The 20,745-nt window shown below is 40.9% G+C and overlaps 2 protein-coding genes across 3 annotated transcripts in view; one reads left to right on the plus strand and one right to left on the minus strand.

Annotated features, from left to right (window-relative positions):
* Nucleotides 1-20,745, plus strand: part of TBCD (tubulin folding cofactor D) — a 117,018-nt gene that overhangs the window by 24,812 nt on the left and 71,461 nt on the right. The window contains exon 14 of the mRNA XM_058852154.1: nucleotides 1,137-1,231. Coding sequence (XP_058708137.1) covers nucleotides 1,137-1,231 — 95 coding nt within the window. The remainder of the gene's footprint in view (nucleotides 1-1,136; nucleotides 1,232-20,745) is intronic.
* ZNF750 (zinc finger protein 750) lies at nucleotides 3,516-11,839 on the minus strand. 2 transcript variants are annotated; one of them, XM_058852156.1, is made up of 3 exons: nucleotides 11,667-11,839; nucleotides 5,595-7,227; nucleotides 3,516-5,178 (listed from the first exon to the last, which is right to left on the minus strand). In XM_058852156.1, the coding sequence occupies exons 2-3, from the start codon at nucleotides 7,016-7,018 to the stop codon at nucleotides 4,470-4,472; spliced, it is 2,133 nt and encodes a 710-aa protein (XP_058708139.1). In that variant the 5' UTR covers nucleotides 7,019-7,227; nucleotides 11,667-11,839; the 3' UTR covers nucleotides 3,516-4,469. The 2 variants fall into 2 exon arrangements, with proteins under 2 accessions (XP_058708139.1, XP_058708140.1); XM_058852157.1 differs by having other exon boundaries at nucleotides 5,595-7,251.

Below are 20,745 nucleotides of genomic sequence, written 5' to 3' on the forward strand. Positions count from 1 at the left end.
GGAAGAGATAAAACTAAATCACTGAAAAGTGGTTTAACTGATGGGGCTTTTTACAAGTGGGAAGGAAAAGGGGAGGGATGTGATTTGCTGTATCTCCATTGTAAACAGGCCAGAAGGAGGGAGAGCGAGCGCTGTTTACGATTCACTCTCTCCCTGGTGCCAGAGCAGGGAAGCAGCAGGAAGTGCATTTCCACACAATTATAATTAACCAGTGGAAGTCATTGCCACGGGATGTTATGGGAGCCAAAAGTGTAAAGGGAGTTCAAAAAGGGATTAGACAAATTAATGGAAGAGAGTCCCTTCAGAGGTTATTAAATAATGAATCCAGGTCCAGCCTCAGCTTGAGCTGTCTCTGTGATTGCCAAGGCCAGGAGGGCAAGAAGGGGATGGTCCTTCCTGCTTTTCTTGGGCTGAGCACCTGCTCTCAGGCCATGTCAGAGATGGTGGTGGGGGAGATGAAGCTTTGATACAACCTAGCCTGGCTGTCCAGCTTTTTATTCCCTACTTCCAATGTAATACAAGATGAACTCTGTTCAGATTTAATCCTGCAGCATGCCACCTTTCCTCTTTTCACTCCATTATCTGCCAGCCCACTAAAAATTATTTACCATTTGGGGTTTTTTGCTGTGTTCACTGCAAGTTTCTCTGGTTTATCTTTTCTAAAGGTGGATAAAAACCACTGTTTGCTTACTTCATAAAATCTTGTAATGGGTTTGCCAGGAATTGCCACTTGAGCCTCTTTTGCAAGTTAAGGGCTGCATTTGGCACTAAACTCATTAGTTATTTTGGGTAGGTTCTGTAAATCTGGATCTTTTGCCCATGTACCCATGAAAGTTGTTTTCCTTTTCTGTATGAGTTTCAGGTATTGAATCTTCTGTATTGAATTACATTTATAGTCATAAATGAGGATTTTGCTTATTTAACCGTATTTATAGCAGTATTTATGTTGCATAAATGGGAAGGAAAACATGTTCAACCTGTCATTCTTCTATTTTACAAGTCTAGTGGCATCAATAACACAGTTAGAACACGCTGGTTTGGGTTAGGGGTCGTTTAAAATGTTAGGAATTCACCATAAGAAATGAAATATTGAGAGGGAAGGCCAGTTTTAACAAAACTTTTTGTTCTGATATTAGTTTCCAGGAAACAGACAACGCGTGGCACGGTGGGTGCCTGGCCCTGGCTGAGCTGGGCAGGAGAGGATTGCTGCTCCCTTCCCGAATTTCAGATGGTGAGTTGTATTTGCTGAATATAAGTTCATGAAATAACAATTTATATTATTAGGCACCAAATGTGTGGCAATAGACTGGGATTTGCTGATGTGTGTGTGCTGGATGATGACTGAAGTACTGAGTTCTGCAGTAAAACATTCGCCCATGGGGATATTTAAGTACTTCTGTCTAAAGCATTGGCTTGGGTGTGCCTTTTTTTACACTTAATAAATATTTCTTTCCAAAATGGAATTAATTTCTTGGGGTTTTCTTCTTTCTTCTTCCCTCCCATGTTCCTTTGTACAGTTGTATAAAACAATTCTGCATGTCTCCATATTGTGTCAGTGTCATTATTTAAGCAGGCTATATTAAATAATTGATGACTAACTTGCACTTTAAAGCTAGTAGCTTCTGCTGTTTGTTTATGGTTAAATTTCAAAGGCCAGTTTCATGTAATTTATACATGAACTGTTTATGTTTTAAATGGGTTTTTGAAATAGCAGGATGGAAACAGAAAGAACAGGGCAGAGAAATTGTTTCTTTGTGTGTTCTGTAGTTAACAACATACATTGAATTACAGAGGTATTAATGTATTTTTGATCAATGCCATACACAGTGAGAATGACAAAAGCACAGTGTAGCAGTCAGCATTCACCTTTGGGTGCTTTTACAGCAGTGTCTTGTTCTAGAATGTTCTTTGGATCCCATCTGGTGCTCCTGTGTTGAATAGAGGATTTGAACGCTAAATCTAAAAAATGTTTCAAAGCTGGTGTTTTAGACTAGTAAATCGGGGTGCTAAATCTTTTCTAGTTTGAAGATGTGCTGTAAAATGTGGCATTTAATACAGTTTATTACTCTGTCTCCATGGAAACAGTTCATGTCCATTATGCATGTGCTGCACATGAGAAAGTTGTGCAGTGAGCCTTCAGTTGGTTTCCCTTTTTCCACTACTTTTGCCTTTGCATGATAAAGGTGAAACAGTTAAAAAACTTTCAGCTTACAGCTGGGGAATCATGACAGGGAAATCTTTCAAAGGTAAATCTGTACTTCAGTTCTGACAAAACCAAAACTGTGCACCTCTGTCAGGGAATCTGGATAACCTCATGTCATAGGGTTTTATTTAATTTGAAGAAGGCAGATCAGGTAGACTTTGCCACTAGAGCTGGCTTTTATAAATAATACTTATAGGGAGATGGGGGAGAATAAATCTTTAAGTTCTATGGAAGAAACACCAAAAAAGTTTTAATTTGTTCACTTTAAAGAAATTCAAATTAGCAAGTAAAGAGATACACAAGATCTTTTTTTAAAATTGTGGATAATGGTAACTGAAGCTTTCTGCTTTCAGAGCTGAGTGAGGCAGATAGCTTGAGGTAGTGTGAAGAGTGGCAGTGGTGACACATGACTCTGTAATTTCATGTTTGAAAATTAGGGATTTAGTAGCATGTGACCCTAAGATTGAAGCTTTAATCTTGGGCTGGAAAGCAGTTCTTTCTCTTTGATCACGTGCTGATGTACAGCTCAGTACCTCATGCTGACTTCCTGCCCTGCTATTGTCATTTCAGTTAATTGGGCTCTTTCTGTTACTGCATTGCCTTTTTTCAAACTCACGTTGATATTCTTGCCTCTTGATAATGTGAGAGAAGCTTTTCCCTATGAAATATTAAATTAAATATCCATGTATCTCTTTTTGTTCCTTACCTCAGAAACTGAAGGTCTGTCATTTACTGTTTAATTACTAAACTTGTTAAAATGCTCTGTCAGGGCTGTTGGCTCAAAGCAGCACAGCACAAAACATGAGTTAAAAAAATTCTGGGACTTCTGCATTGTGTTGAATGCAGCTCCACTTCTTTAAGTAGGTTTACACCTATCAGTGATGTTCAGGCTGGTGAGGATGTCCATCACCTGAGGAATGACCAATGACAAATGTATCCCTGTGGTTTTATGTGAATAATTATTGTTCTGGGTTTGTTCTCCTTACACTGCAAATTTACACAGGGATCAGCCTTATTTTAGTTGAACTTTTGTAGCAGTTTGGACAAGCTGGACAGCAGCTTTAAGGCACAGAGAATTCTGAGCTTTATTATTTGGAATTAAAGTGTGGATGAATTAATCTGCATAAGGAATTTCCATCACTGAAGAAAGCTCCTTTTCTTTGGAATTGTTTGGAATTGATTTGGTCCCAAAATTCTGCTTGCCAGTTGAAAGTTTAGCTAGCAATTTCTCGCTAACTGTTCTTCAGTATAGATAGTGTAGTGAATGTATTTGTGTTCATTAATGACTTTCCATAAATTTAAATACAGATCACAAGATTTATTTGAAAAATTGCCAGTTTATATACACAGATATAGAAGTAGGAAATAGTTTATGGCTGTATGTAGAAGGACACAGAAACTGATAATGAGTGATACACATGTACTGAAACAAGACCTTCACCAGGACAGTTTGCCTCAGGTGAAATAAATTATATAAATAACTTTTTAGGCCTGGAGTTTGAAGGCTGCCCAGTGTCTGTCTAACCTCAGCAAAGCAGGCACCTGGATTGTTTATTTCTTCATATTTTCAGTGTTGTTTTCATAGCGATTTACTTAAATTTGAACATAAACTGCATTTATTAAACCTGTGCAGGCTTTCTTTGGTTTGACTTGAATTTTGTTCTGAGTCAGTGCGAGAAGAGGTTGCTTACACAGGGTTTGGGGCAGTTTATTTAAAGTGGCATCTGCCTCTGAGTAACTAAATTTGGTCTGTTGTTCTCTTAGAGCAGAATGGCAAAGTGCATCCATACACAGAGCAGTTTTTACAGAATATTCTAAAAAGCCAGTTTTAATCTTAAGCTTGTTTAAACTACTGCACAGTGACATAAAAAGGTTTTCAAAGAAAAAAAAAAGACCAAGAAAACCCCCTATTAGATGAAGTTAAGGCTGAAAAAAGACTATGACAGTATGTTATCGAGCAATATTGTTTCTAGAGCTTAAACATCTTTTAAGAAAAGAAGTTGTAAAAGTTATTTTACATCATACAATTGCAAAAACCCCTTGAAGATTCATCTAATTTACTTTGGCTTTAGTAATGAATGTAAAAATTCACTCATCAAAACCTGAGCTTGTACAAGGCAAAGTTCAATTACTTAAAAATATTAATATAAAATTATGAACATTATTTACAATGGAGAGATGTATCTTGGGCCAAGCCCAACGAGTGAGGGTTTGTAGAAATTTCATGATGATGCTGATAACCAGAAACTCCCTGGAAGGAGGAGGATTAGGATACTCTTGTTCTCTTCCTTAAAGTGAAGACTCTGCTGCAGTCATTGGGCCTGACCCTCTTAGCGCCTTGCTGGGATTTCACAGATTCTTTTTGGTTTGTCCTTTTTGGTCCTTTCCCCTTTGGATTGCACTGAGTATCCTGAGCATCGGAAGCGGCACCGGTGGCCTCCGCCGGCGCGGCGTGGCCGTCCTGCGCGCCGTGCCCGTCGCCGTCCAGCCGTGCCGTGCCAGGGCTGTAGGCAGCCAGCTGGCACAGAGCCACGGCTGCTGTCTGCTTCTGCTCATCACAGCTCTCCATGAGCCCCAAGTCCGCAGCCTCGCCGCGCTGGGCCGCGAAGGATTTGTCGCTGGGGTTCTTGGGGCCACACGGCTCCGCTCCGGAGCTCTCCTTCTCGGTGTTGGGAGAAGCGGCAGCAGCGCCGTTGTCGTGGGATGGGCTGTGGAAGGACGTTTTCAGGTTGGCTGTGTTACAGGAATCCTTTACTGAGAGGTTCAGGGGCATGTCCTGCATTTCCAGGAAGCTCTGCCTGTCTGTTTTGGATGGGGTTTTGTACATGTGCTCATGAGTAGGTCCTGTGCTTGTGTCAGCCTTTTTTGAAAGATTGAGGGGAGCTATCCCCGTGTCTTCCTCCGTGTTGGACAGCGAGCCTGTGTTGTTCTGGCCATCGGTCTGTGTGTGTGAGTCTTCATCAGTGACATTGATGCTGAAAGAAATGAGGAGAAAAGAGAATTCACTATCTCTTTTAAACTGGGGCTGAGGAAGTGGGCAGGAAGAGGAAAAAAAATCTAGACTTCTAGGCTAGAAGTACAACAGTTCTGTTCTTCCTCCTTTAAATCCCCCAAGTCCCTTTCACCATACCCATCACTGTAATAGAAGCAATTCCCTGAAGTACTCAAACACCTTGGAAGTACACAAACACGGTGGAAATTCCTGGTACATTTAAGGAGAATGAGTGGTCTGCTCACTGTAGCACCTTTGTGCTTTGCACATCTAGTACAGAACATATTAACTCACTGCTGTAAATTTAAATATATCTTAATAGGCACTGCATGAAACGTGCCCATCTGTCTTCACGTGTCCCTGGTAAACCTGACAAGAATTTGCAAAGTGTTATTTTACCTGTTAGGTGAATCCCCTCTCTCCTGCTGTGCCTGTGCACCTTGAAGGGAAGATGGTTGGTCAGTGCTTTTTCTCACAGGTCTGAAGGCTGTGAAGTTTTCTTCTGATTGGTCATACTTGCCCAGGGATGTGGAGGATGACTTGTTGGAGAGGTCAAACAGTCCCTCACAGGTGTGGCTTGTCTGGGTGAAGTTGGTGGGGCTGGGTCTGCCGGGGGAGCCTGTTGCCGCGCTTCCCGCGAGAGGGCTCATTTTGGCATTCTCTCTCTCATTTTGGTCATCCTTAGGGTTGCCTTTGGTATGCAATAACGTCATTTCTTTTTCATAATCTGCTTGTTTTTTATGTGAACTTAGAGGGTATTGTTGGGACGGGCTTAAAGAAGCTGGGTACAGCAAGGTAGTTTCTTCCATCAGATGAGAGTTTTGATCCCTGTTAATACCAGCTACATGTGAAAATCTGTAAAATGGAGGATCTGTTGGCCTACAAAATCCATATGGTATCGGTGGAGTGGAGTGGTACTGCTGGAACAATCGATAGTGTTCATATGCTGATGGATTTAGGGGTTTTGGAAGTGGCCCAGGGTGGGGAAGAAAGTGTCTTTGATCTTGTGTTCCATAGACAGAGAGAGCAGAGCTTTCACACTCTGAGTTACCTGGGAGCAGGTAAGGTGTGTAGATAGCAAGCCGGTGCTCATAGAAATGGGGTGAGTAATCAGGAATCATTGGTTGCATGTAAGGTGAAATGGAACCAAAGCCTTTCGTGGGAGCAACTTTATGTGGAAATTCTGGGAGGAAAGAACCTGCCTTCCACGGGTGAGCTGGTGCGTGAAACGCAGACTTGGTGTGAAAAGGAGAACTTTTGCTAGAGAGGGAAAGGATTTCAGATGCCTCAGTGATTTCTGGGCCTTTGCTGTCTCGGTGTTCTCCGACGGGAACGAAGGCCGAGGGCCTCACCATGCCCTCCATCAGGGGCTGCACACTGATGGCACCTTCTGCTGCGGAGCTGGCAGGGCTTAATTCCTTCGGAATCGCGGGTTTTTGTCCTTGAATTGCTGCGTTTGTGGCCTGGTTTTGTAACTCAACGTTTTCCTTGGCATCTTCTTTTGTAAAAGGATATTGAGGCTTTGAATCGAGGCTTGACAGTCCGTTTGTGACAGATTTAGAAGAAGTTGGTTTGACGGTGGATTCGAGCTGATTGATCTGTTTGGGCTCCAGGGAACTGCTCTTTGGACACTTGATGACACGATCCTGCTCGGACACCAAAGTGATGGAGTTTTTGCAGAGGCCGTACTTCATGTGGTTAAAGAGATGGGATTTCTCATTGCAGGTGAAGGGGCACTGGAAGCACTTGTACTTGAACGGCTTTCCCGGTGGTCTTGGGATGTAATGAGGCTTCTTGGGTTTACGTTCTTTGAGGAGACTCATTTTTTTTTCTGCTTTAAACAATTAAATGTAATGGTTCTTTATAAAAACTTTCTTGTGGTTGGCTTCCCTCAGTTTTAGCCTCGTGATGTTTCCGGTTTTTCAGGTTTCTAGAATCCTTCTTCCCAGGTGAGGAGAAGCAGCCAGCTCCTACGGTGTCTCAGGGAAGAGGGTGCCGGAAAACAAGGCTTTTGCCACTGGTAGTGCAGGAACTGAAACACAAAGTTTAAAATGAGCTGTAGTGGAACACTGGAACTAAACATGAAGTAGTGCCTCCTCTTAAGAGCATTCTCCCTCATATTGCATATGTTGTGTTAGTTGGGTTTTTTAACACAGAATAAAAAAGCTGGATGTCAGACCGGAGTTGGATGGGCATTGACCTTTGGCATCCTCCCACACCCAAACACAGTCACACAAGTGGCCTAATTTCCAGCAGCAGCACTTGTCACCTGCCTGTGCTGCCTGCTCGGGGGAGTTCTCTTTGAAAGCTGGAGGAACATTCATTCAGAAGATGAAAGTAGAAATCCAGGCGGAGCTGTTGAGAGAGGAGTGGAGTGGGTGGGATGGGAAGAGGCAGGTCCCGGCAGGGGCTGGATGTGGGGCGAGCCTGTCAGGCCGGTCCGGGAGAGCGAGGAGGGAATTTCCTGCTGTGGTGACACAAGGGTGGGGTGGATGGGTCGCTCTTGGGCGGCTGACTGGGCTCTTTCTGAGACTGACCAACCCCTCTCTTCACTGGTGTGGCGTTTCCCAACAGCCCAATCTCAATGGATACCTCAAAAGTGCCCAATCTCTCGAAGGATAAAACCACACCGATTTTCTTCCTCTTCCTAATTCAATTAAGAGAAATGAGCACTGCAGTGTCTGACTAATGGAATCCTCTGCCTGATAAACACATTTCCCATCCTCCTTCTGCGTCGCTCCTCGCAGATTGCACGTAGTTAACACGGGCACCCGAGTGTATTAACTCGGGGGGGAAAAGTGTCTGACAGTAATTGATTTACAGGGGAAGGATCTATCTGCCTTTCTTTGGAAAAACGAAGGTTGTGGATACTTTATCCAGCCCAGTGATTTGCTGGGTAGATAAGTCGGGAGGGCTTGTACCGGCTTGTTCCATTATGTTCACTGATTCTGAAGGCGTGAGAAACTCTCGGAGTCAAGTTCTCATGATTTTATAGGATGTGTTATGGCAGAGATCTAAAAACTGATGATTTCATCATGAACTACAAGCATCATTATCAAAATGATGACTGTTGCAAAACCACGTACTGTATCTATTGTGTTACCTGAAACTACAGGAATACTAATTGGAAGGGTGACGAGATAGCTCCATTTTTTTTTTTGAAAAAAAAAGCTTTTTACATAGGAGTTTGAATTAGTAGTATTAAAATACTAAGTTTATGAAAAGAATTGCTGGTAATTATGTGCTGTGAGATTTTAGTTCAAGTAGGGATGTTTTGCATTTCTTAAATCAGAGATTATTTAACAGAAAATGACAGGCGACACATGATGAAAACTGAAGGGAAAGCTACAGAATTGCTGCTTGGCTCATCAGGTATAGTAATTCTAGCAAATTGTATTCAATGTTGTTTCTGATGTCAAAGAAGTATTAGTTTTGTTAAAATAGTTATTGTGAAGGCACTCTTAAAAATGCAAAGCTGCTCTGCAGGTAGAAAAAAATAATCAAGCTTTATCCTAAAATTAACAAGTGATTAAATGTGCTTCAGATTAATGAAAAAGGAATTTCTAGAGAAGTAGCTTTTTGCTTTTTGGGTTTTAATGAGGTTGTTTGAGCTGGATACTGATACTGTAAGAGCAACAAGGAAAAATGTATCAGCATGTTAAAGTCTCATTGGAGTATGAAATGGCAGTCCAATAAATTTTAAAAAAATCACATATGGTGTTTTAAAATATTTTAAATAACAAGAGCTAGAAATAGTTTGAAATATTAAAAATAACATTTTTACATTAAAAAATAAGTAAATGAAAGATTGAGACATAGGAGGAGAAGTTAAAATAGAGAACTGGGCTTTTTCTTCTGCCTTAAGTGAGCTTGTTGCACTTTTTTTAATTAATGATGTGTAACTAACTTGGAAAGTTTGTAATGATCGAGTCAGTTTGTACCTGTTATTCTTTATATCTTCTTGGAAGTGCTTGTACTAATTATTCTTGAAAAAAATAAGATATTGTTGTCAAATCTCCATCGCTTTCTTAGGTGAAGCATTTATGATAACGTCCGAATCTGCATTCAGGTGCAGCATTTATAATAAAGGGATGGTAATTAGATTTCCTTGTTCTTCCAGCTTTCCTTTGCTTCATAATGAAAATTCCTGTGTGTCCTGTCCTCCCCCCTCTGACTTTGTACTTGGTATTTAACTTTGATTCAAGTTATTCCTGTTGGACAGAGTATTAACTATCATTTCTTAACAAGATAAAATGCGTTGTTGCAGTTTTCATGTTAGAAATTTCAAGCCTTGGAGCTCCTCTGCCGTGGGTACAGCAGGAGAGCATTCCAACAGCTTTTTATTTCTTTCTATTTAGTTTGTTTTGATGGCTCCAGAACCTGCTGCTCTGACTTGTGAGGTGCAGAGAGCAGCTCATTTTAAAGGGTGTTTACCTTTCCTAAACTTAGGTCAATGCCAGCCAGGTGAATGTTTTCTTTCTCTCTTTTACTATTTAATTCCTTTCTTTCTTATGGTTTAAAAATACCAGTAATAAAATATTTTTAAAGTTAGACAAGTAGGATAATTCCTCCTCTGGTCTCTAAGACACAGGAGTATCTGGCAGAGGGACATATTTTATTATTAAAAAACATTAAAACTATTTGATCACACAGTCAAAAAGGACATTAATGGTTTAAAATAGGTGTAACCAATTAAAACTGTCCCTATATAAATAATGTTACAGCTGTACAGTGTATGTTTTGTGCTGCCAAAGCTAGAATTTAGTATTGAAAAGAAAATATCAAAATAAGTAGTTGCTTTTTCCTTTAGCTTCAATGCCATCACTTCTGATATTGTTTAAAAAGGGGGAAAAAATATCTTCAATAGCAGGATAATTTTTATGTAACTTTGTTTCTTTAGTTGTGAATTTATTTCCTGTAGACCTGCTTGTAGAAATGCAGATGGTTATATATTATTATAATTTTCTAGTTTTGAAATGCAGTAGTGTTATTTATTTATATTTTTACTGAAAACAAGTTATTCAGATAATCTTGATTAAACTCGAGGTTATCTTAGTTGTTTGTTTTTGTCACTAGTAACCTCCTCATGGCTTTCGAACCTGTCGCCCTTTCCAGCCTGACACTGAGTGCTCCAAGTTTCCTTCCTTCTATTTTTAAAAGCAGGTTGTTGCTCCCTCCTCGCCTTTAACCTATTGGCAGGTTCAGAAAACAGGAATGTAGTTGAACATTGTGTGTAAATATATAAACAAAAAATGTCCGTGGGGATAAGTGTATACACACATATGCACATGTGTATTCATACACACACATAGATATGTGCATATATATCTGTCCAGGTTGTTTTTTTAGGGTTTTAAGTAGTTTAAATTGTTTAAGATGCCCAGTTGATCAAAGAGGAAATTTCAAAATGTCTTTTATTACAAGCAGGGACAGTAATTACATTTCTTTTTAGGACACTGCTTCAGCAAAGTACGTAACAGCTGCTCATGCCCACCCCATTATTATTGCAGGCTCCTTCTGGTGATGTGGATCTCTCTGACCAGGAGGACTCACTGGGGTGGAACATTTTGAAGGACATGCTATAATTAAAATATTGTGATGTGGCATTATTGCATAACCCAAGGACATGCCATTGTCACCTACCCAGGGTGTTGCAAGAACAAGATTTGTGAGTTTTATTCTAGCTGAGATTTTCCAGCGATTAACCACCCCTCCCTTCTAAACTTCCAGGTCCTTGAAACTGAAAGATAAATTTTAGTGCAACAGTTTGTTAATTAGGAGGAAACAGGGGTGAGAAGGGTGGGCTGGGAGGGCAGTGTGTGTGTGAGGGATAGACCCACGGGAACTGCTGTGTGTGTGTGTGTGTCCGTGTGTGCCCGAGTGTGCGAGAGGAAGCTCAGAAACAGAGATTAAACCACTTGATTAGGCAGCGTGGATAAGAAATAAAAATCTTTCTACATACCAAGTTAATAAATCAATGTCTTAAGACACTTTAATTGACTAGAAAATAGAAAATGATCCAATTTTCTGCTAAATTTCCAGAAGCTGGAAAAATTAAAAACACGAAGCTGGAGCACATTATTTTCATACAAGCTTTTCAGATGAACCTGACACGAGTCTAGGAAGCAGAGCTGGCAGAGCAAACACAGCAATTTTAAGCAATACATCTTTTTGTTATACTTCTATATATTAACTCCCTGAATAAAAACTAAAATAAATAAAAGGTGCTGAAAACCCTTTGCACCAACAAGAGTTAATCAATGTAAAAACTTGCAAGAGTCAGGTTTTCTCTCAGACTGAAATATTCCCCTCTCCTGTTGAAACTTTCTGTTGAAAGCTGAGACCGGTGCCTTGAGTGCACCTGCTGGAGTAACCCTGGCTGCTGGGACAGCTGGGAACTGAGCACCTCAGATTTATCCCTTAATCTGAGCAGGTTTCATTTCAAGAAATGCTCTAAAGCAAGGTACTCACCGGGCACTGGGGTGTCCGAGAGCTGCCGGGCGGGCGCTGAGCTGGAGCTGTCACTGCTGGGAGAGCAGTACCTGTTCTCTGCCTGAGCCCTGAGTGAAACTGCAGGAGGCTGTTCCAGGGGAGGGACCTGAGCGTGTAGGAGTTGAGCCCTCGGGGTGTAGAGATGCACCTGATATTACTCCAGCCTGCAGCTACGATTCATTTGTTTGCGTCCACCGCTCTCATTGAGCATTACCTCAGCATCTCGGCTATCGAAGAGAGCTCCCTCGCTCCGTGCCCTCCAACAACCAAGTTTTGCTCTCAGCTCTGGTGGCTGTTCCTCTGGCAGGCACTCTGCAGTGTGGGGTCACAAGTGGCTTAGTTAACACTGAGGATATTTAAGTTTTGTAGGAGTGACTCGTGGGCAACAGAACTGACTGAATGCAGGGGGTAGCACAGCTTAAAGAATGATTTTGTTCATTTATTAAGAGATTGGCTTTTTTATGGAATGCCTTTGTAGCTTTAATATTCTTGCTCTTTTTTTTTTTTTTTTTTTTTTTTTTTTTTTTTCCTCCCCCTCTTCATTTTTATTTAAATTTTTGTCCTTCATGAGTCTCCTTTCTGAAGGCGGGACTGAACTAACTCCAAGCTTGCTTGCCACAGGAACCTGCCAAAGCTTGTCTATAATCGACAGCCAAATGTACAGGTCCTGGAAAGGGAAAGGAGTCACTGCAGGAAGGATTGATTGACACGGCTGTGTGTTTGCTCAGGACCTGTGAAATCCAACAGTGAAATGGGAAAGTCAACTGCTCACCCACTGATAAGTGTTGGGGCTGGCTTTTAGTTGTGTTTTTTATTAGAGTTCGTAAATGACAAATTTCTTGGTGCATGTGCCAGTCACCTGGTGACATGGCTGAGCTGTTCAGTGAAATGATTTCCTCTCACACACAGGCTGGGGAAGGAAAATATTTTGATACTTGTAGCTCTGTCCTAAACCACTACACAAAGCCACTCCTGTTAATGCATAAGCAAAGGGGTTTTTGGCTGCTAATTCCAGTGTTACAGAGATGATAAAACTTCTGTTCAAAACTGAACATGAGAATATTCTTGTTTTGTCCACTGCTGTATAGATAAGACAGCTGCAGATTATCAGAACTTTCAAATGTATGATAGATTTTATAGTTGGCAAAAGTAAGAGTTTTTGGAATGAAAATTATTAAGGAAGTTGTCACTACAAAACCTATTTAGAAAGTGGATAAAAATTGTTTGAAAATCAGTCTTTCAGGCAGTGTCTTAAAAATAATTTTAAAGGTGTTGCCTTTGGTTTGTTGGAATTATTTACAGACAGCTACTTCACTATGTGGGTATGGAGGTCACCATGCTTCCTCTTGCTGGGCTGGTGTAACTTTTTGGAAAAAAATTCAAATTCTAAGCAATCACTAATTTTAAGGTAGAAGAGTGTCTTTTGTGGTATGTTCTATTTTTCCCCTTAATTATTTTATTATTATTATGTTTCTGTAATGCAGCATAGCAGTATAAAAGGTGTAATTTTACTGTCACCCCTGGGTTAAGATGGGATAAATTCTTCCATTTAATTGTAAAATATTTTGAATAAAAATTTATGTATTAGAAATTCCTAAGGGAAAAAGGGACAAAGATTTTCCAGTGTCTGTATTCAGAAATGTCTCTAGAAAAAACTTTCAATTTGTGGCATTTGGAGGAAGATGTTGGACTCCCTCAACAGAGCTGACAGCTGGGATAACAGACAGTCAGAACTGGAACTTTGATTTTATTTTTCCTCCTTTTCCCCATTTCCTGGCCTGGTATTTGGAGGGGAGATGTGATGTCTCATTGCATTGACCCACAGGAAATGTTTTAAACTCAGCTGCTTCCTGGAAGCTGCTGTTATCAGTCAGCTCAATGCAATCAGCTGCAAGCCAAGTAGAACTGGAAGAAAAAGAACAGCTCATGCAAATTCTCCTTTGCTTGGGCTTTGGATGATATTAAAAATCCAGAACTGTGGGAGAAAACGCATTGCTGGACCCCAGAACAGGACCATGAGAACTCCTGGTTTTTATGCAGACTTATAAAAATACTAAATCCTGATTGCAGTGATGTTGTTTCCACACTTATTTTTATCTCTCTCTATCACATCCTGAGTGTCCTATCAGTGACCCCAGTCCCTAGTTGGTAGCACCTTCTACATTTACCTGGGCAAAGGTCAAATTAATTAAGAGCACCAGGACTGACATAGTAAAATTTGGATTTATTGATACGTTTCTGCCAAGTTGCCTTTTTTTAAAAATGTGATTGTTTTTTTATCTCTGTGGGGCTGAAGCTTTGGCTTTTTATCTTGTTTGGTGTAGAATATACTTTATTATAGATTCTTTTTAAAATTCAGTATTAAGTAAGTGTTGTTTAGCTGTGGTTGAATTTCATGGATTTAATTACTGTAGAATAATTTGGTCATTCTCTAAATGTTACAAACTTCCTTGTATGTGCTTTTAGATGAATTTTTTGGCTCAGCTTTAGCACTAAACCGAAAACAAAATGTGAATTGCAGAAACTGTGGATCCAAATGGGGTAAACTTGCCCCGATCTGGATACACTTCTCATCTCATTTCTGTTTTCCCCCTCAGAATTCCCTTCCCTGGATGTATCAAGGTGTGCCAGGTGTTGCTCCAGTCAGTTTTCACCTCCACATTAATCATCAGAGAGTTCTTGCCCTTCTGCTCTGGTGCCAGGACTGGCCCTGCTGGCTGCCTTCAGGACTCCAGTGCTGCTCCCAGGGGATGGCCACTGGTTTTCCATCACCAATAACTTTTCCAGGTCATTGCAGAGGTTCCTCACCAGTCTGTGATCACATTAGTTATTCCAGGAGAGCGGCATGATCCCAGGTAAATGTGGATACTGGTGGACACGGAGCTGGTGAAGCTTCCCACATACAGGAACCACCTCAGAACTGCAATGTTCACCTGTGCCACCTTAGCTGTGTCTGGATATGTGGCTTTGAGCTAAGAAAGTCCTTTTTTCTTTCTGGGATCACTTGAACTGAAGTTATTGAAGGATTTGGCTCTCAGCATCAGCAAGTTTGGGCTGGGTTGTTCCACACCATTCCCAGAAGGGGGCAAATGGATGTGAATATAAATTGCTGTAACTCACACCGTGCCCCGAAACATGACGTGATTCTCGTACAATATTCTCATAATTATTTTTTTCTATCCCATATGAATAGTTATTAGTCTTAATGCTTTTGGAATAACACCTTTGAAATGTGCCTTTGTTTTTCATAACAATCCAGTCCCTGACTCCAGAGATACGTCTGGGCAGATTACTGTGCTGGTGTTGGGGAGCCACTTGTTCAGGATTACTGGAGCAAATTACTTGTATGGGAAAAGAATAAAAGCTCAGCAGTTAATAGCAGCTGCAGATCCCATTTTTAGATATTCATTGTGGCCTGTGCTGTTTGGTCTGGAGCTAGGATGATCTTTCTTTGGGTTCCCATCCTCGCCCTTAGGCAGTGCAACATCTTGGGGGAAGTGGGAAACAGCAGGAATTGGGACTGTAGGCAAAGGGATGAACTGTTTATAAGGGAGGGTTTTTAATGGTGACTCTTTTCCCTGTCAGTCATTCTCACAGGGATGCAAAATGCACCTTCAGCTTCTCCTTGACTCTCTGGTTACAATTCTCTTTCCAAGCGTATTCTAAAAATTATTTTCATGGTAAATATTTTTTTTTTTTTTCTGCTTTAGTGTCAAAACTTACACCACATATTCTGAGCCAGTTTTCTGGCCTCTATGATAGTATTTCTAACAGAATCCAGCAGCAGGACCAGGATTGTGCCATATGCAGTTCCAAGGTATATAAACTCACTTTTCTTTGAGCCATACCTACTGTGGGGCTGCTGCCATGCTGCTCTCACCACACAGCAGGGAGGCATAGAACAAATACTCTCAGACTCAAAATACTTATAGCTTTCAGTTATTTTCTGAAACATGCCAAATTTTAGAAATATTTATATGATTAATATATGTTGTTTATTGTTTCAATAATTTTTTAAAACAGGGAATATAAACCAGCAAGTACAAGCTGATGTTTTATTTTATTTCATTGGAAAACACTGATGCTGCCGTTCATGAGTTGCAGCTTGGCTGTTTTGGTTTTGCATTCGAGGTTACATGTCACTATTTAGCTGTAAAATTTCTGTTGTTATTAGAAGGGATCATGTAGCTGAATTTGCATGTTGGAGAAACTTTTTTAGCAAAGTAGCCCAGAGTTAACTAAAATCTCATGATCTGATGATGGATTTGTGTGTGATTCTACATTTGGACTTGCAGCACACCAAAATGAAATATTCTTTACTCTATGTGTATGCTAGAACCAAAAGCTTCCATTTCAGTGTGGTTTCAGTATGATTTCACAGCTTTTGTTTTGTGCTGTATTTGTGGTTTTGTAGGCTTCAGACTATTATTTATAGGGTTTTTTTTTATTTAATTGGGTGGGGATAAATACTAAACAAACAAGAGAATCCTAGTTTACTTGAATTTCTGGTTTGCTTGTGAAAGGACGTTATTAAAATTTCTCTTGATGACAGCACAGTATAAACTTTCTAGCTAATAAGGTGTGTCATGTAGAGGAACATGAACCTTCCTGGGCGTTCTTAACGTCTTGGTGGTGAGCTGAAGAATGTTCTGGTGTCACTCTCAAGGACTTGCTGAGCTCTGAGTAGTCCCAGCTGCCTGTGCTGAAAGCCAGGGACAATCTCTCAAATATAATCTGTATTAGTGTTTCATCAGGAAATAATGCTCACTTTGCATTATGTGATCCTGTTTCTGCTATAAAATCACCCATGTGTAAAGTTCAGGTTGGAAATATTTGCATCACTGGAGAGTAAGAAAAGGAAGCCAGGGAAGGCAGATTGGAAGAGCCCTGTGGTTATACTTGCAGTGAATTTGTGCTTATTTTGGGAGGATTCCAGCCAGGAAGATGTTACTTGTAAGCTTCCTGATTTCTTAAATATCCTTACCCACCCATTGATGGGGAATAGACTGGGATAGTCCAGCAATCCCTTGCTCCTTTTTAAACTGTGGCAACAATGAAAACAACATTTGAACAGAAGGAAATAATGCTGATGGGATCCAGGGATAATGGAAGATTCAGGAGTCTGGTACTGGTGGCTGGGGCACAACTGATGTGAATCTGGAATTTGATTTTTTTTAATGTCAGAATAAATGAAAAGTAGTAATAAAGAAAAATGTGCAGAACCAGCCTTAACTGCTTCTGTTCATAAGTTACTTTCAGAATAAAAGGAGCATGAAAAAACTGTAAGGAAATAGGGAGTGTTGAAGGTTTGTTAGTGAGGGACCTGGGACACATTTGAGAGGGGACTTGGCAGGTTACAATATCATGGGATTCCATGACAAAATCATGATACTTTTTACATTTTCAGAGAGGTCACACACAATTCTACCAATATCCAAAAAGAGCCTGGCTTAGGGACATATTTGTGAATTATTTCTGCTGAATGATAAGCTCTTGGTTTAAATAGGAAACACTGCTTCTGTTAGTTGATGTTTGATCTCTGTTTTAAAGATATACCATTGGCACGTGTATTTTTGGTGAAAAGTTTGTTTGAAATGAAGTCTCTGGTGCTGTCAGAGGGTTTCAAATATGCTCAGCCAGTCTCAACAGCAGATGCTGCAGCTTTGAAGGAGTATCTGTGTACGTGTGACTGCTGTATCTGTGATTTTAAATTTCCCTCAGCTTCTCTTACAAATACCTTGTTGATTTTCTATTGTTAATTTTTTTTTATTAACTTGGTTAGAATGGATATGTGCTCTGGGACAGTACCTAGTTGTCTGTTCCTGGTACAGAGAAGTCTTAATCATGTGCTGTTATGGAGAAAAGATTGGATTCCTGCCTATTTTGTCTTTTTATCTGAGAGTAGAGGAAAAGGTACTTACTGATAATTACTTATAACTTACTTATAAAAAACCCCAAAGTCTCCTTTGTGTAGAAAAATTCTACACACAGTGGACAAAAGGGGCATTTTTGCTAGTCCAATCTCACGGTGCCATTCATGAAAAACAAAACAAAAGTGAACCCAGTACTGCTTTCCAGTGCATTTTAGAAGGAGGTTTAACTGAGACCAAGATTTGAATAGTCTTATGGAAATGTATTATGCAGCTTCTTAAACTTGTTTACTTTATGTATTTTTAAGGATTACCTTCTGTGTTTTCATATTCCAGAGTAAGTTGTTGATGAGGGATTTGCAGCAGCCAGAGGTTGGAGGAGAGGGATGATGCATCAAGAAGTGAGGCTTCTGCACTGTGCTGGTCTATTCTGTAGTGGTGGTTAATTGTGAGGCTTTTGGCAAAATTCCAGGTGCTTTTCATCAGAGATACAGGAAGAACTGAAAAAAAAAGAAAAAGAAAAAAAAAAATAAAAAGATCTACCTGTCTTAGGTGGACTCTTTAGAAAATTGAGAACACCCAAACCTGAAAGGCTGGTTATGGAGGAATTCCTTCTCTCTAACATGCAGGTGAACTTTAAAAGTGATGCACGGTCTTGAAAAGAGCCTTTTAAAAAGTTATAATGCCTATGTCACCGTAATAGTTTTCAAATTAGCAAGGAAGCATTATAAATAGTGCAGATTTATTTTTTTTTCACTAGCCAGCAGGTATGAGCAGGAAGAAATGCCGTGTCTGGAGCCGCAGCGGGAAAGGTCCCTCCCCCAGCACCACTGGGAGACGGGGTAAACACTGAGCAGGGAATAAATGACAATGAATTGCTTCTGGCTTTTTCACCATGGGGTTTATCTTGGTATTGCACAACTTTAGCCTTAAGGCTGGGCTTTCTTGGGTGATATTTCTTTTCTGACATGCAGTGTTATGAGTTTACAGAATTTTTATACTCCTTTAGAATAAGTCATTCATTTGCTCAGTAGGATTTCTCCACAAGCCTGTTCCTTCATGTCTTTAACTGCAGTGTGCTGCTGGCTCAGTCAGGGGCAGAGCTCTGTCAGCTGTACACCTGTGTGAAGCTCTCTGGTCTGGCCTCAGGTAGGAGAGTCCCCAAACCACGGAGTGCTCTGTGTTTCAGAACCATCCTGGGTCAGCTGCTGCTCTGAGTGCAAGCCAGGGGCCTTTGAGCTTTTAGGGCTGCGTTACGTAAGGATGTTGGGATGGACTGGCTGGAATCCAGATCTGTCTGCTTCCTGCTTGGCCCCTGGCCACGCTCCAGAGCCCACACTCCTGTCAGCACCAGGGCTGCTGCAAGGCTACAGAGGGACCTGGCATCCAGAGCCAGTGTCCAGCTCCTAAACACTGCATTTATGAGTGGTATCAAACAGTCTTTGGGGCAACATCCAGCTTAACCACCACCCCCTTCTCTCAGTCTGACAGGCAGCCTTTGCATTCCACGCTTTCCACCCCCAGCAGCCAGGCAGACAACAACCTCCTCTGCTGCCCTGCCATGATTCATCACCAGAGCAGGTCTGTCCTGTGGGCTGGCTGAGATAGCTCCATGGAAAAACCACCACGTGACCATGTAATTAAAGACTCTCTTAATTCATTACGTAGTGAGAGAGCGAAGGCAGATTGCAGGCAGACAGAGCAGCCCTTGGCAGTCCTGGGCCATGTGGAGGAGCCTCTGCCCAGCCCTCTGTGGGCTGGGGGTGACCAGGAGGTTACAGAAGCTCCAGAGACTTCAGCTGATCGCTCCTCACATCCCTCCTGGGCCTGCAGGAGCCGTGGTGCTCTTCCTCCTTCCCTGGCAAACTCCTAATGAGGTCAGCCCTGGGGGCAGGAATGGCAGAGGAGAGGTCACCTGTGGGCGGTTTTTAGGCACTTGCCCTTGGGGATGTGATGTTGGAGCATCTCACAGGAACACAGAGAACTTTCCACAGCCAAAACAACACGTGCATCTTCTGATCCCCACTGGAGGCTTTGTCCTCTCGATGAAAGAGCAGATTCTGGAGTCAACAACTTATATAGAAAATGAGAACAATTCAGAGATGTTTGGAAGAATTTTAAACAAGTCCTTAGTTCTGGTAATGGGCCTAAGCTGAACTTTCTGGTGTTTGCATCTGTGTTGGTCCAATAAATATTAGTACAAGAGCCCTACCCAATTTCCAGTTAGGAGCTGCCTCTTTCCAGAGGCCATGGAAGAGTGACTGGCCTCAAACTTGATTTTCTGTACACGAGGGAGGCAGAGTTGTGTTTTTAGGAAACAGCACACTGCAGATGTCTGTATCACTTCTTTTAAGCCTGAGGCTCACAAAGAGGCTGAACCTTCACTTCTGCACTGAGTTGGTTTTCACTGAAGAAAAATTGAAGAATAAAATTGTTATTCTTTGTGTTGAAAATAAGTTTAAGCTTCATCATTCATTAATTGTAGGTTTGTAGCTTCTGCCACGATATTGTGCACAATGCATCCTTCAGGATAGCAAACATCCACTTTATAGTACTTTTTCTTATATGATTTAAAAATAGAAGGATTTGCAATGTATTTTTTATGGATTGAAACAGCTTCTCTGCCTAAACAGTCCCTATAAAAAGATAATGCTTGTCTAAGATAACATTGACTTAATCTGTTTTAAGTTGCACATTTTAGTTTGAAACTAAATTTAGACAATTCTTATTTAACCCCAGATCCAATGGAAATCTGTATTAAATTAAACAAGGTTGACTTGACCTTTTGCAGTTTTCTTATGGAGACAAGGCCTAGGGCTGAGGAACAGGTTTTTGTTGTTTGTTTGACTGTTGTATTTGTATATTTTGTATGATAAACATTGCACTAAATTAAAAAATAAATTTACTATGTGGAGTTAAAGTGACAAAGGGCTCTGAATGGCACAGGTTATAGTTGAGGTTGGTGTAAAGTATGTTTCTAAAGGACTAATGTAAAGGATCTTTCATTTAAATACGTAGAACCTTTCAGTATCCAGTGTCTTCCACAAGCTCCTTCACCAGACTTTTCTTGTCTCACCTGCGCTGAGCATCCACCTGTGTAAAATCTGTTTAAAAAGCAGAACATCGCTGCAACCTGTCTCCAGCATGAGGAAAAAAAACCAACCCAACCCTGTTGTTTGTAATGCCAG

This window comes from Poecile atricapillus, chromosome 17 (genome assembly GCF_030490865.1).
Source record: "Poecile atricapillus isolate bPoeAtr1 chromosome 17, bPoeAtr1.hap1, whole genome shotgun sequence".
Taxonomy (NCBI): Eukaryota; Metazoa; Chordata; class Aves; order Passeriformes; family Paridae; genus Poecile; species Poecile atricapillus.

Coding starts and splice junctions, on each gene's coding strand:
- ZNF750 (XM_058852156.1), bottom strand. CDS start 7,018: ATGAGTCTCCTCAAAGAACGTAAACCCAAGAAGCCTCATTACATCCCA. Junction 5,179..5,594: donor AGAGGGGATTCACCTAACAG/GTAAAATAACAC, acceptor CATTTCTTTCAG/CATCAATGTCACTGATGAAG.